Source organism: Thamnophis elegans, chromosome 14 (assembly GCF_009769535.1).
Source record: "Thamnophis elegans isolate rThaEle1 chromosome 14, rThaEle1.pri, whole genome shotgun sequence".
In the NCBI taxonomy this organism is placed as follows: domain Eukaryota; kingdom Metazoa; phylum Chordata; class Lepidosauria; order Squamata; family Colubridae; genus Thamnophis; species Thamnophis elegans.
In genome coordinates, this window is record NC_045554.1 from 24858247 (window position 1) to 24873747 (window position 15501).

Here is a 15501-nt window from a genome sequence, read left to right on the forward strand (position 1 = left end):
TGCAACAATGAATAAAACAACATATATATACAGAAACAATCATCATAAAAATAGGAAATGTCATATTAAAATATAAAAAAAACAACAAAAATTAAAATATACAAAATACATGAAAAGAGTTGGGCATGGCTAGTCTAGTGAGGGGAGACATGATAGCAGTCTTCCAATATTTGAGGGGCTGCCACAGAGAGGAGGGAGTCAACCTATTTTCCAAGGCACCCGGAGGTCAGACGAGGAACAACGGATTGAAACTGAAGAAGGAGAGATTCCACCTGGAAATAAGGAGTAATTTCCTGATAGTGAGAGCAATCAACCCATGGAACAGAAGTTGCCTTCAGAAGTTGTGGGAGTTTCATCGCTGGAGGCTTTCCAGAAGAGAGTGGGCTGTCATCTGTCAAAAATGGTGTAGGGTCTCCTGCTTGGGTGGGGGGTTTGGACTAGATGACCTACAAGGTCCCTTCCAACTCTGTTAATCTGTAATCGGAGCAAAAGATCAACCTGAGTGAAGCCACCTAGGGATGCCTTCAGCTCCCTGGGATGTTGTAGCCCATGGGGAATACATGATCCCAAAACATAACCAGATCTTGAGGGACTTTCAGAAAATGATGACAGAGTTGAAACTAGCCTGACTTGAGTGGAGGAAATATTCCCCTGGTGGCCCCATGGTAGAGAAGGTGCAGTTCCTGGGACTCACCAAATGTAGGTCCCTGGCTGAGGATCCTTGTGACCGGCCTTTTCTGCCAGTTCTAATGGGATGGGATGGTGCAATTGAGGAGAGGCATTTATAATATTTATAATATCTCAGATATTATAAATGTAGAGGATTATGTCCCTAATATAAGTGATCCTCGACTTAGAACCACAGTTGAGCCCAACATTGCTGTTCCATTTGTTAAATGAGCTTTGCCTATTTCACAACCTCTTGCCACACTTCTTAAGGGAATCACCACGGTTTTTAAATTAGCAACACGGCGTCTCTGGCTTCCCTGCTGACTTGGCTTGTCAGATGCAAAAGGAGACCACGTGGCCATGGGACACTGCAGCCGTCATAAATGTGAGTCAGTTGCCGAGCATCTGAGTTTTCATCAGGTGACCATGGGGATGCAGCAATGGTCGTAGGTGTGAAAAATAAGTTATAAGTCACGTTTCAGTGCTGTGAACTGTTACTGAATGAACTGTTGTAAACCGAGGACTACCTGTACATGAAACTCTCTCACAGTTTTGTGCAGAGTGACTACTTTGAATGCAAAAATGTATCCCAGTTCCACATCTGACTTGGGCCAGATGCTATGTTAAAAGCCCCCTGAATACATACGCAGGTGTATAATGGCCTCCGTTTCATTTTTTTTTTAAAGGAAAAATGTCAGGATTCCAAATAGCATCCAAAAGCAAATCAGAGTCCAAGGCAAAGGATTCTTCAAAGTTCCAATTCATTAAGAGAGCCATGTTGGCCATCTGGAAAAACCCAAATCTGAAAGCTTCCCGCTTTTCCCCACCCAGTTGAAAGTTCAAGATCTTGCCCCCACACCCACCAGTCCATCCCATGGTCCAATCTCCCACTGCCATGCTGGCAGTTCCACCCATCCAGTTCTGGTCAGGTGCAGAGGTGCAGAGACAAAGGATGACCTTGGCTTTCTAGAAAGAATTTTGTTTTGGCTACATATCATCTAACTCTGTACAATCCCCCCCTCTCATTTCCCCACAATAGAAATAATAGAAAGTGTGGCAGGCCAAAGATCCAAAAGAAAAGATGACTGCAGGCCTGACAAAAAGAAGAATGGGGCCTCTTCTGTCTTCCTCATTTCTTGCAAAGAGATTTCCAGTCATCCTGGCAGTTCTGTCTGTCTGGATTAGCAGAGGCTTCCTTGCATTCTATCCATGGGGCATCGACTGATCTCCCTGTCGCCTTTTGACAGCTATGGATCATCTCTGCCTTCTGTCAGTAAAAGAGCCGCCTTGATGTGGTGAGCACTGCTTGCAGCTTCTCACATGTCAGGGCTCCCATCCTCAATCTCTCCTTAGGCTTCTTCCAACCTCTTGGCAACGGTATTCTTGGCTGAGGGCCAGTCTCCAAGTCCTTTATCCACATTGGGGGTGGGGGGCTTTGATATGGAGCGCTGGCACCTAATTGGGCTATAAGGGAAAAACCTTCCCAGTTTCTGCATCCTCTGTAAGAATCTTTACGACTAATCTACATGCAAACAGCCTGTCACGTATCTCTACTTCAGAAAAGATAACAAAGGCTGCTTTGGGTTTTTCCAAAAGAAAACCACAGATTCTCTATTTGGAGGAATTTGATGGCAGCGTTATTGCTATTCTGGTCATTGAAGATGGGTAACGTTTTGGTGGGAGGGTTCTTTTTCATTTTGAATGACTTCATTTGCATTTCCAAAACTGCTATGCAAACTAAGCTTCAATATTTATAGATTTCTAAATGTTATAGTTTGGGGATTTGTATGATTTTTATAAAAATTTAACAGGCAAAAAATGCACCAAGAATATACATGTTAGTGAAATGAATATATAAAAAAACATAGTCAGTAGTGACTACGACGACTTGCAGTGGGACAGTAGTAATATTGAAGAAATAGTGGAATAGAATCATTAAAGAAAGGATATCAAAGAGGGACAAAATGAAATGTGACTGGCAGAAGTTAAAATATTTTAAAAATTATTTTAAATAATTATATTGAATTGTCCTGCAATGAGTTATCCCATGGTGAGTTGACTGTAGTATATTGGCCACGGTGAGTTGGCTGAGGAGAGCTACCCCATGCTGTAGCCAATACAGCAAGGATTAGCCCAGGGGTTGGCAACCTTAAACACTCAAAGAGCCACAAAGGTCCTAACCGGAAGCCCCCTGTTCAATTCTGGAGTCGACTGGAAGTTCGGTTCCCCCACCATAGAGGGGGAAAAGGATTCCTTGATGTTCAGAGCAGGCAAATCTCATTAGATCCTCCTAGCATGGCATCCTTTTTCTCCTGCCAACCAGAAATCCCGTTCCTCCATCACAGTTTCCTCCTAGCGTAGCGCCTTTTTCCTCTGCTGACTGGAAGCCCGGTTACCCCACCATAGAGTCTCCTCCTAGTGGGGCATCCTTTTTCCTCTACCTGTCCTAACTGAAAGCCCTATCAATTGTAGAGCCGACTAGCGACAGGGAGCCTTAGCAGAGGGATGAAAGAGCCACATGCAGCTCCAGAGCTGTGGGTTGCTGACCCCTGGATTAGCCAGTGCACATGGGAGTGAGGTCACAAACGAGATCCCACTGGTGACAAAGTCCTGTCCTCCATCAGGGACGTCTCCAGCCTTGGCAAGCTGGCTGAGGAACTCTGGGAGTTGAAGTCCACAAGCCTTAAAGTTGCCAAGGTTGGAGGCCCCTGCTCTAGTTGGCTGCTTTTCATCAGCCCTTTGCAGAAAAGGATCCATTCTCAGCCCTGTAGGAATGGGGGAAATGTTAGGATTGAAGCTGAAGATGGACGTCTGGCATTTGCTTTGCCTGCTGTGCCTTTCTCCAACCTGAATGGCCATTTGGACGCTTCTCGGCTTTTCCTCAACAAGGCAGCCGGCTGACACAGAAGCCATGGCTGTTTTCCATCGTTCTTGCTCCCAGCAGGCTGTTCTCCCGGCAGACTCTTTCAATGTCCTGCTCTGCCTATTGATCTCAATTCCACAATTATTTTCTGATCTTCCTGATGCAGCTTGCAGGTCTTTGTGGCATACCTTCCTCCCTGCTTGTGAGGAACGTAGTGGGATGCTTGGAGTCGAAACAAAGATGCATTGTTCAATGTACCAGTTCTCTCATCGATGGGCTGTGTGGCTGGCTGCCTTTATGTTGAATGCTTTTCTGCATTTTCATTTTCATTTTGCCTTTGTACTAAACTACCTTTTTATTTGCCGGGGATATAATGGCCTTAAGCCCTTGCAAAAAAAGGATTCCTTGATGTTCAGAGCAGGCAAATCTCATTAGATCCGCTTCTTTTTGTCACCCTATGGTGACTCTCTTCTGCAGAGTGCCAGAATCGCATGGCCTTGAGGAGCTCAAGTGATTATTGGCTAAAATTACTCTATTTTATTCAACTTCCAGAGGCGTGTTGAGAGCAGGGCTGAGCAGATCTGGCTCTCTTCTTGAAATTGAATGCCGCCTTTTAAGCATTGATAGGATTATAGCCAAGGCATGGAGCAAGATCATACGGTAGTAATCAAATGTATTTCTGTAGCCTGGTAGGCAGACGAAAGTCTCAAATGTTGAATGCTACAAGAAGTAGTTAATTTCTTAGCTGGCATTCTTGAAGATATTGATTCACACCTGACTTTTTTTGGCTTTACAGGAATTCCCTTTCATTTTTGTTGAGAAAGAAACATCACCTGTGGATTACTGTTTACTATTGTTCAACCTTCCTGTCAGGCTCCAAAAACTAAGAAAAAAGACATAATTCTTCCAAGCAGATGTCTTCATTGTTCCTCATCCAATTACTCAAAATAGAACTGGAAGGGACCTTGGAGGTCTTCTAGTCTAGCCCCCTGCTCAAGCAGGAGACTATACTATTGCAGACAATTGGCTGTCCATCCTCCTCTTTAAATCCTCCAACTCCTGGAGGCAAGCTGTTGAAATGTTCTCACTGTTAGGAAGTTTCTCCTTAATTCCAGGTTGCTTCTCTCCTTGGTTAGTTTCCATCCATTGTTTCTTCTCTTGCCTTCTCCTTTGGAAAACACGTTGACACCCTCTTCTTTGTGGCAGCCCCTCAAATACTCGAAGACTGCTATCATGTATATTCATAGATGGAATCTATGTAAGAGCCGAGGTGGCGCAGTGGTTAAATGCAGCACTGCAGGCTACTGCTAGATCAGCAGTTCAGCGGTTCAAATCTCACCGGCTCAGGGTTGACTCAGCCTTCCATCCTTCCGAGGTGGGTGAAATGAGGACCCGGATTGTTGGGGGCAATATGCTGACTCTCTGTAAACCGCTTAGAGAGGGCTGAAAGCCCTATGAAGCGGTATATAAGTCTACTGCTATTGCTATTGCTATTATCAAAATAAAAAAATTCTGACACTCCTATAAAGCATATACTCTGGGAACAGTTAGGGAGAAGCTGTCTTCCCCCTCTTTCTCTCTTACAGATTGAAAGTGATTGTCTTTTGCTCCTTGGAATAGACCCCCTGCATCCTGGCATCCAGGTTGCACTCCACCACACTTCCTCTCTTCTTGCTTCTCTCAAGTTCCACCGTCCTGCTATGGCAGTGATGGCAAACCTTTTTGCCAGCATGTGCCAAAAGTGGGGGGAGCACAGGGGCATTGTGCACCCGTGTGCCCACCTTCATAATTCTATGCCCCCCAACACACATGTGTGCAGCCTCCCCCCCTCCCCCACTTAATCCTCGCTTTTGGCATGTGATGGCATAGTGGACCCATTGTTCACCCTCTCTGGGCTACAGACCCTTTCTAGGTGGTTGGGGAGGGCATAGTGCCCTTCCCTTCCCCCCCAAAGGCCCTCCAGAGGCTCAAAATGGTGTGTTTGCTGACTTCAGACCAGAAGGCCCGTTTTTCAATCTCTCCAAGCTCCAGAGCCTTCCCCCTCCCCCGAGGCCCACCGGAGAAGGCCCGAAGGTCAGCTGGCTGGTACAGGAGCTGAGCTTGTGTGCCCACCGACATGGCTCTGTGTGCCATCTGTGGCCCGCATGCCATAAGTTCGCCATCAGGGTGCTATGGTGTGGAAGAAACGTAATACTTTCCTGGATAATAGAGACCAGGTGCTCATTCTCCCGCTTCCTCACATCTAGACAGGAGCCCTTGTATCTGCACCAGCTTTAATCTTTTTTTCTATTAAGTTGTTTTTGACTCCAAGTGATCACATAGATCAGTGGTCTCCAACCTTGGCAACTTTAAGACCTGTGGACTTCAACTCCCAGAGTTCCTCAGCCAGCTGAGGAACTCTGGGAGTTGAAGTCCCCAAGTCTTAAAGTTGCCAAGGTTGGAGACTACTGACATAGATGAATAAGTCTCCATGACGGATCTATCTGAATCTGTTCTATCAAGTGCATTCATCCCCACCATAACCAAGTCCATCCACCTTGCGGTTGGTTGTCCTCTTTCCTTCTTTTTTCCCCAGCACAGGTAGTCCTTGACTTACCACGCTTCATTTAGTGACCATTCAAAGTTAAAATGCCATTGAGGAAAGGCGACCTATGGCCATTTTACACACCCAGGACCTTTGCACACAATCACGGGATCAGAATTCAGAGGCTTGGCAACCGACTTGTATTTCCCGGGGTCATGTGATGATCTTTTGCAACCTTCGAACAAGCAAAGTCAATGGAGAAGCCTGATTCACTTTAACAGCTGTGTTAACTAACTGAAGGACTGCCGTGATTCACTTAATGACTGCGGCAAGAAAAGACATCAAATGGGGCAAAACTCACTTAACAAATGTCTTGCTTAGCAACAGTAATTTTGGGATCAATTGTGGTGCTAAGCCGAGGACTACCTCTAAAGAGGAGGATTTTCACCTAATGTGCTTACATAAAGTAAGATAATTTGAGCCTGGTCATTTGTGCCTCGGGTGAGAACTGAAGGCGTTATCGTGACCTGCCTAAATACTGTTGCTACACAGAGTTCCTACACGCTCGATCATCCCCACCCACAATGCTCCAATTCTCCCACTATTCCACTGCAAGATCTTGCAGAGAAAACTGATTTCCCTGGGCAATTCCCCGAGCAGCTGTTCCAGCTGCTTCCTCTCCTCACTAGCCATCTTAGCTTCTTCAACTGAAAAAAAAAAGGAATAGGAAGAGTAGCATGGCACTACGGAGAGAAGGGGCTAGCCTCGAGAGCTGCTTTTCTTGGTTAAACCTTCCACCCACAGCAGCCTTGGAAAGAAAGAGTCAATGAAAGTCAGCCTCTTCTCAGCAGAGCAATGGATGCATTCGCAGAGCTGGTGGGAATGATAGGCAATTACCTCACTCATTTGCCTTCAAGGAAACAGTTGTTTAAACCACTGGTCTCCAACCTTGGTAACTTTAAGACTTGTGGACTTCAACTCCCAGAGTTCCTCAGCCAGCTTTGCTGGCTGAGGAACTCGTGACAGTTGAAGTCCACAGGTCTTAAAGTTGCCAAGATTGGAGACCACTGGTTTAAACCAGCAAGAGGCATGGCCAGATGAGCTAATTCTACTTCGTGGTAAGGCCAGGTTACCTGCATTTTGCAAATCTGAAAATACAAATCTCTCACCATCTGCATAACAGCTGGAGAACTGGGAGTGGAGGTTGTCCCTTCTCAGCCTCTTTCTCTGCCCATCATGCAGCTGCGGGCTTTGCCTTCTCTTATCTGACCGTTCTCTAGGCAGCATCTCCTTCCCTTCACTACTTCCTTTCCCAAAGCCATTCCCACATACCATTTCATTTTTTTGTTGCAACTGGTCATTGCTGTTTTTTTTTAACCACCATCAGAGAAAACTTGCTGGCAGAATTCCTGGACTTGAATCTAGCTTTTTATGGCCGCAAAAAGGATGCTGAAGGAGCGTGAATGTTTTCTCTCTGTAGCATTTTCTGGTTCTCTCTTCTCTTGCCTTGTTGTATCTCTAACATTATAAATTATTTTGGGAAGGGGGATTTATTTGGAGGTCTAACAGTATAGCAGAGTTGGAAGGGACCTTGGAGGTCTTCTAGTTCAATCCTCTGCTTAGGCAGGAAACCCTACACCACTTCAGACAAATAGTTAGCCAATCTCTTCTTTAAAACTTCCAGTGTTGGAGCATTCACAACTTCTGGAGGCAATTTCTGTTCCACTGATTAATTGTTCTAACTGTCAGGAAATTTATCCTCAGTTCTAAGTTGCTTCTCTCCTTGATTAGTTTCCACCCATTGCTTCTTGTCCTGCCCTCAGGTTTCTTGGAGAATAGTTTGACTCCCTCTTCTTTGTGGCATCCCCTGAGATATTGGAACATTGCTATATGTCTCCCCTGCTCCTTCTTTGCATTAAATGAAAATCTATCCTATCCATGGCAGTTACTCTGCATATGTTGAAATCAGGGTTATATTTTAGGCTAAGTCTTGTATGAATTCCTGATCAGAAATGAATTCCAGATGAGCCACTAATAGAGTTAATTTTTATTTCTCTTTTACCTTTTCTTTTTTCTCCTGTAGGTTTACAGTAAACAATACAATTCTCCATCCTGAAATTGCAGAATGGTAAGTCATTCCTCACATTAATATTCCAGTTGTTACCTTGATGTCTCTGTTTTTGAGCAGAGAACTACTGGGTCTGTATTTTCACAGGAGACAAGTCTTAATGGGAGGACAGGAGTGGAGTATCAACCTCCCCACCCCCTTTTATTTATTTATTTTAACAAAGCAATGCTTATTCTTAAAAAAAAACACTTAAAATAAAATTAAAAGTACAAACTAAAAATACAGACTAAGAAGGAAAAGAGAAAAAAAGCTAATATTGTATATTCATTAGTTACTGGTTTAACAATGAATTCAGTACTATAATATAAACAGTGCAAGACATTATTATAAAATATGACAGAATGCTTGCCATAATAACACATATTACTGCATCAGTTGATTAGTTGAAAACATTGTTTTTTCCAATATTCCTGTCACATTTCTGACAACTCTTCCTTGATATCTGAAATTATATGAGATTTCTTTTTGCTTGTATGATACAACCATAATTCCTGATAAAACAGTCAGATGCCATAATTTTGGCGTATAATTCAACATTACATTAACAATTTTAGTTTAATTTAGTTTAATTAACAATGTTAATTAAATTAACATTTGAAGATTTCCCATAAATACACTAATCTACTTTAATATACTATCCCCATAAGACTTTTAAATGACCACATGACCAGATTCTCTCTATCAGGGATCTCTCAAATTTCTTGACCCTCAGCATCTGATGTTGCCATTTTCTGTGAGTCCAACACACCCTAAATATAAATTTTTGATAAATCAGCTGGCATCTCCAATCTGTTGATACTATTTTCATACTTTCAAGGACCTGAAGCCATTGCTGTAGTTTTATCAGAAATACTAGCTTTTTAGTCTTTGTTTGAAATATCCCAGAAATGTCCAGTTTAAAAATATTCTTGACCTTTTGATAGAGTAGTGATGGCTAACCCTTTTGTCATTGCGTGCATTCGTGCACATACAATGCAATGCACATGCAACCCCCCGTGCGCCCTGCTCCCTGTGCATGCATGTGTGACCCCCGTTCTTCTCCTGCCCTCCGCGCATGCCCACACGCCTCCACATGTGCCCCTCACCCTGTTCATGTGTGCGTGATCCCACGCATGCACATGCAACCCCCCGCCACCCCTGCGCATGCACGCACGTCTCCTGCATGCGTCCCCCCACACGCATGCACGGCAGGGGCCAGAAAGCCAGCTGGTCGGCGGGAGTTGAGCTGGGGTGATGGCCTGCGTGCCTGCAAAGAAGGCTCTGTCTGACACTTGTGGCATGCATACCTCAGGTTCACCATCACGGTGATAGAGCTGTGTTCTAGGTGTGATTTCTGCCAGGGATTTCATCAGGCAGGAAAGCAACCTATTGAGCCCCGGAAATGTCAGAGGTTCTTCCCCTACTTGCAAAGCATCTGAAGGAAGACCTTTCCTCTCCCCTCCGCCTGAGACACCTGGCACTAGCAAAGACGAGTTGCCATCCAAGATGGGTTGTTCATTAATATGTTAATATTTCAAATTTGTATGTAACAGTGGAGCTGTCCAGAAGAATCTGAGTCTAATGGTTTTAGTCTGGGACCATAAATAAATAACCAAAAGTTGCTTGGACATTGTACTGTACGTTGAATTGCTGCTTTCGGTTTTAAAAGATTTTTTCCCCCCAAAATAAATTCTTTTATTCCGTTGCAATGATAAAGACTGTTCTGAAAGGCAGCATCCAATTAGAGTTGCCATGAAGTGAGAAAGGGGAGAGAAGAGAACGCAGGCTTATCAAAGGCCAAGGAATTTTGCACGGCAGCTTCTACTGAAGCGGCTCTTTGAGGAGGGAGCCTCTTGTCTCCTGAGCGCTCCTGTTGCCTACAAGGAAGCATTTTGGTTGCCCAGCTCATGACAGCGGTCATTATATAGCAGCCCAGGAAGAAAAATGAAATACTACTTAACGATTCTTGTTAATTTGCTGTAAAATTCATTAGTGTTAGCTGTTGTGTAGGTACAAATACAAATAGATTCATTATAATTAATGTTCCTTCACTGACTACCCAAGGAAGTATTAATTGAATGGCTGGCAGAATGGGTAATGTTATATAAATGTCAGCCTATTATTGCTTTCTTTGGGGATCCATTTTAAAGGCATTAATTCTGATGCATTCCGCTGGCAAATTTATAGATGTTCTCTTTAATTACACTTGAATGTCAGTGGCGTCTGACATTAGCAGATGCCACCTAGAAGAATCAAGAGTCCTAAAGGGTGGCACAGCGGTGATATTGCTTAATTTTTAATTCTTTGTTAAAAGACTCACCTTATTAAACAGCCTTCTGCTGTTGGAAAATAAAGGCCCTTTTGTTCAAACTGGTCAGTTTCTTGTGGCTCAAAAGAGGACAGTGTCAGCGTTCCAAATATCACACAGAATTAAATCACAGGCAAAGGCAAAACTTTCCTTAAAGTTCCAATTTAATAAGACAGACATGTTGGCACATCTTTGGAAATCCCAATTCTGAAAACCTCCTGGGATTCCACCCAGTTGAAAGTTCTTGATCTTATCCCCCACCCATAAATCCATGACATGGTCCAATCTTCTTCGCCCACGCTGGCATCTCCACCCAGCTGATTCTGGTCAGGTGCAGAGGTGCGGAGACAAAAGATGACCTTGGGCTTCTAGAAAAGAATGACAACAACACATTCCACAATTCTACTCCTTTCTATTCCCCCTCCCAATTACTATACTAATGAAACAGCATAATGAAATAATAGAGAGTGCGGCAGGCCAAAGATCCTAAAAGGTATATAACTGCAGGCCTGACAGACAGTTGAAGAGAGAAAGAGAAGAAGATCTAAGTATGTTGTCACATTTGTTGAGGCAGGATAATCATTGTGGGCTTTTTTGAATCTGTTCCCCAACCCCTCCCTGGTAGTATACGGGTTGACGATGTAGCACAAATGAAGGAGAAGCAGAAGACAGCATGGAGTTCACAGGGAGCCATGGCTCTCCACTCTTTCATAATCTGTGGTCTTCCTGTATTCTGCCAGCAATTACTGCTTGAGATTGTTGGGCTAACTGTATTCACTTTCTAGATGTTCTGACCCAGCTCCCCAAACATGACAAAACCTCTGATGTCAATGCAAAGATTCCTTTAATTAGGAGCACCAGTAGTCCCAGCAAAAAGTTTCTCTCTCACCTCAGGCTATTTAGTCCGTCCAGCAGGGAGATGAATAGTTGTCTGCCCCAGAGCTAGGGTGAGGCTTCGCTAACAGTGGTGGCTTTTCTGTCCCAAGGACTGGCCCACAGATTTCCACTCCTCTCCTTTCCTCTGCCTTTTGCACATCCATGCAGCAGGCACTGGACCCAGCTGTTCCTCCTCTTCCTTATTGGCCACTTCCAGACCTGGGGGCTGTTGACTCTCCATCTGAAGGCTGACGGATGGCCCAGGCTCTCTCCCTCCCTCTCTCTCTCTCTTTGCCAGCTCCATTCCCTCTTCCTCTTCAGAACTCTTAGGTTGCCCTGATGCTGACTGACCCTAACTCCCATGCTGCCTCCTCTTCTCGGCTACAGAAAAAAAGTGGCAATTTCTTGCTTTCTTGGTGTACTTTTTTGACTTTTCAGACTAAAATATAGCTTTCACATTACCTGGAGGGGAGTTTGGGGAGGGGACTCCATTAAAAAATTCATCAGGTCATCTCTTATCTACTATTTTTGCCAACTTGAAGTCCAGCACAGCTGGATCTTTAGACTAATTTATGGATTGAGTTTTTAGTATCACAGCCACAGGCCCAATGTACTAGGTAGCATCATGTGCCTTGCTCTTCAGATCCTATGCCCGCCTGGCCTTAATCTTTTGATTCTTTTAATAAAAAAAAAATGATGGTATGATGAGAGGAAAAAATGCCCGTGTCAGATCTGCCATCACCCTGCTGCAACTTTGCTTCACTTCGATGACATCTGCCATAAAGTATGGGGAGGGGAGAAGGGAGGATACAAGGAGGGGGGGGGGATGACAAGGAAGCAGATGTGCCAACCAGAGACAACGGTTGAACCATCCAAGGACACCGGCAGGGGAACTGAGTGCAAATGCTCACCAAAGAGATGCCAAACTTTAGAACTGTTACCAAAACAACTGATTTGAACCTTACTGGACACAAAGAAAGGGACCAAGGGAGGAGGACCTGGGGGAAGAGAAAGTTACTGTGTTTTTATGGGAATCCTCAGATCTGGCTGTTCTTACGCTGTAACCACTTGGTTTTTAGTAAGAGCCACAGACCCAATGTACTAGGTAAAGTACCTTAACTACAGATGGAGTCGAGGGTCTTTCTTTCCTGAATGCCCAAGCTGGGACAGGCCTGACATTCAACCTTTAGCAGCAAACAGGCCATTCGGGATTCCCCTCTGCCATTATGCCTTTGTTCGAATAGAAAATAGTTGGTGAGTGTAGCTGATGCTATGCATGAAAGTCCCATGGTCTGGGGGAAAAAAGAGAAAGGAAGCACCTGGAAGAGATTATGGGGATAATCTCACCAAATTTGTGTCCACTCTCTGCCTGATACCCATTTTTGGGACAGCACCTTTCAAAATTCTGAAGGTACCAATGAAGTCTTGTGACCTTTGATGTATGGCTTGAGGCCAGGTGTTGTGCAGAAGAAGCAGAAGTCTTCTCTGAATTTAAAATGCCCCTGGGCAGAGGGGACCAAGACTTCGAAGGATTTATTCCCCAAGTTTGCAATCGGTCCAAGGGCCTCAGTAGGGAAACTCATCCTTGGTACTCACCCTGTAGAAAGAAAACCAATCAAAGCCCAGCCTCTTATGGGGAACAGTTGTAAACAACAGTCATGTTCTTGTGCTGCTTACGGAAAGTGAGATGGCCTCTGAAGGACACGCTCCTCATCTTCCTCTCTTGTTCAGGTTGTCTGGAAACACCAGAAGCTGCCTGGTGTTGTGTAGCGAGTATGGATGGATGAGCCCAGAGTCTGACTCGGGGACTGGCTTCACTGAGCCACATTATTGCTTAGCGTCATGCTCAAGCCTGGTGCCTGAGCGTAATCAGATTCTATACTCGGATAAAAGAGCACATGCCAAGACTTAGTACCCCAATTAAAGGGTGGGCGGGCCATGCAAGGGTACTAAGTCCTGAAGCACCTGGCATTCCCCAATAGCTTGAAGCAGAATTTGAAACCCAAGGGGGGGGTGATTTCAGTGGGGAGAAAAGCCGGGCCTCGCCCTTCGGAAAGAGAAACCAAATGCCCGGGGGTAGAGTAGGCAGCCCCTGACACAACCGCAGTAACTGGCAGAGGGATTCATGGGTCCTTGTGGATGGCCACTTTAATACGAGCCTTTGAGCAGCTTTTGCCAGCTTTGCAGTCATGTCCAGAGAAGTCAGATGTAGAAAGTTAAACTCCTTCCGAAACCTACACGAACTATGGCAGGGGGGGGTCAAATGCCATTTCACTGAGGGCAGCATCAGGGTTGTGTTTGACAACCTGCCAAAAAAGCCAGCACAGTTCTAGGTTGCATAAACAGAGGGATAGAATCAAGATCACATGAAGGATTGATACCACTTTATAATGCCTTGGTAAGGCCACACTTGGAATCCTGCATTCAGTTTTGTCGCCATGATGTAGAAAAGATGTGGAGACTCTGGAAAGAGTGCAGAGAAGAGCAAGAAATAGGATTAGGGGACTGGAGACTAAAACATATGAAGAACGGTTACAGGAACTGGGTATGTCTAGTTTAATAGCAATAGCAATTGCAGTTGGTTCCGCCCCAGGCACCTGATGGACCCTCTGGGATTTCAAACGGAGCTTGGGGATATACCTGACTCTCTTGCCCGCAGCCCGACAGAGTCCTTGGTTGCTGCCTGGAATATAGCGGTGGCTGGGGCTCTTGACCGGATTGCGCCTTTGCGGCCTCTCCCCGACAGTGGATCCAGGAGGGCTCCTTGGTTTACCTAGGAACTCCGGGAGATGAAGCGCCAAAAGAGACGTCTAGAGCGACGCTGGAGGGCCAGTAACGCCGAATCTGACCGAGCACTGCTAAGAGCCTATATTAGGACTTATCTCGTGGTGATACGGGCGGCAAAATGTGCGCATTTTTCCGCTCTTATTGCGTCTGCAGAATCTCGCCCAGCCACCCTGTTTAGGATCACCCGCTCCCTTCTGAAGGGGAGGGATGCGGAGGAGCCCTTGCAGGGAAGAGTTGAGGAAATTGTCCAGTTTCTGTCGGACAAAGTCGCCCATATTCGGACGGACCTGGACTCCACTTGGGCAGTTCCTGCCAAGATGCCAGGGGTGGGCCTTGATCGGAGTCCTTGGATTGAGTTCCAACCTGTTACTCCTGAGGAAGTGGACAAGGCCATGGGAGCGGTAAGTGCCTCCACCTGTTTACTGGACCCGTGTTCCTCCTGGCTGGTCTCTGCCAGCAGTGAGGTTACACGAGGCTGGTTCCAGAGAATCATTAACACCTCTCTACAGGAGGGATCTTTCCCGCAGCCCCTAAAGGATGCGGTGGTGAAACCCCTCCTTAAGAAACCTTCTCTGGATCCAGCTATTCTTAATAACTATCATCCAGTCTCCAACCTACCCTTTGTTGGGAAGGTTGTTGAGAAGGTGGTGACCTTTCAACTCCGACGGTCCTTGGATGAAGCTGACTATCTTGATCCCTTCCAGTCGGGTTTCAGGACTGGTTACTCCACTGAAACTGCTTTGGTTGCGCTGACCGATGATCTCTGGCGGGCCAGGGATAGAGGATTGTCCTCTATCCTGGTGCTTCTTGACCTCTCAGCGGCCTTCGATACCATCGACCATGGTATCCTTCTGCGAAGACTGGAGGAGATGGGAGTGGGAGGCACCGTTCTACGGTGGTTCTCCTCTTACCTCTCTGACAGGTCGCAGTCGGAGTTGGTTGGAGGACAGAGGTCGACCCCTAGGTCCCTCAAATATGGGGTGCCGCAGGGCTCGGTCCTGTCCCCCCTCTTATTTAACATCTACGTGAAGCCACTGGGTGAGATCATTCGCTGGCACGGGATCAAGTACCACCAATACACGGACGATACTCAATTGTATCTGTCCGCCCCGTGCCAACTCAACGAAGCAGTGGAAGTGATGTGCCAGTGCCTGGAGGCTGTTAGGGTCTGGATGGGAGTAAACAAGTTGGCACTCAATCCAGACAAGACCGAGTGGCTTTTGATGTTTCCTCCCAAGGATAGTCTGGATTTTCCATCTATTAGCCTGGGGGATGAAAGTTTACACCCCTCAGAGAGAGCTCGCAACCTGGGTGTCCTTCTGGATCTGCAGCTGACTTTAGAACATCATTTGTCGGCTGTGACCAGG

General features: G+C 45.6%; 1 protein-coding gene across 1 annotated transcript in view; it reads left to right on the plus strand.

Annotated features, from left to right (window-relative positions):
* The window catches only part of PEPD (peptidase D), a 174740-nt gene that overhangs the window by 45958 nt on the left and 113281 nt on the right, over window positions 1-15501 (plus strand). Inside the window, exon 7 of the mRNA XM_032230515.1 lies at window positions 8140-8184. Coding sequence (XP_032086406.1) covers window positions 8140-8184 — 45 coding nt within the window. The remainder of the gene's footprint in view (window positions 1-8139; window positions 8185-15501) is intronic.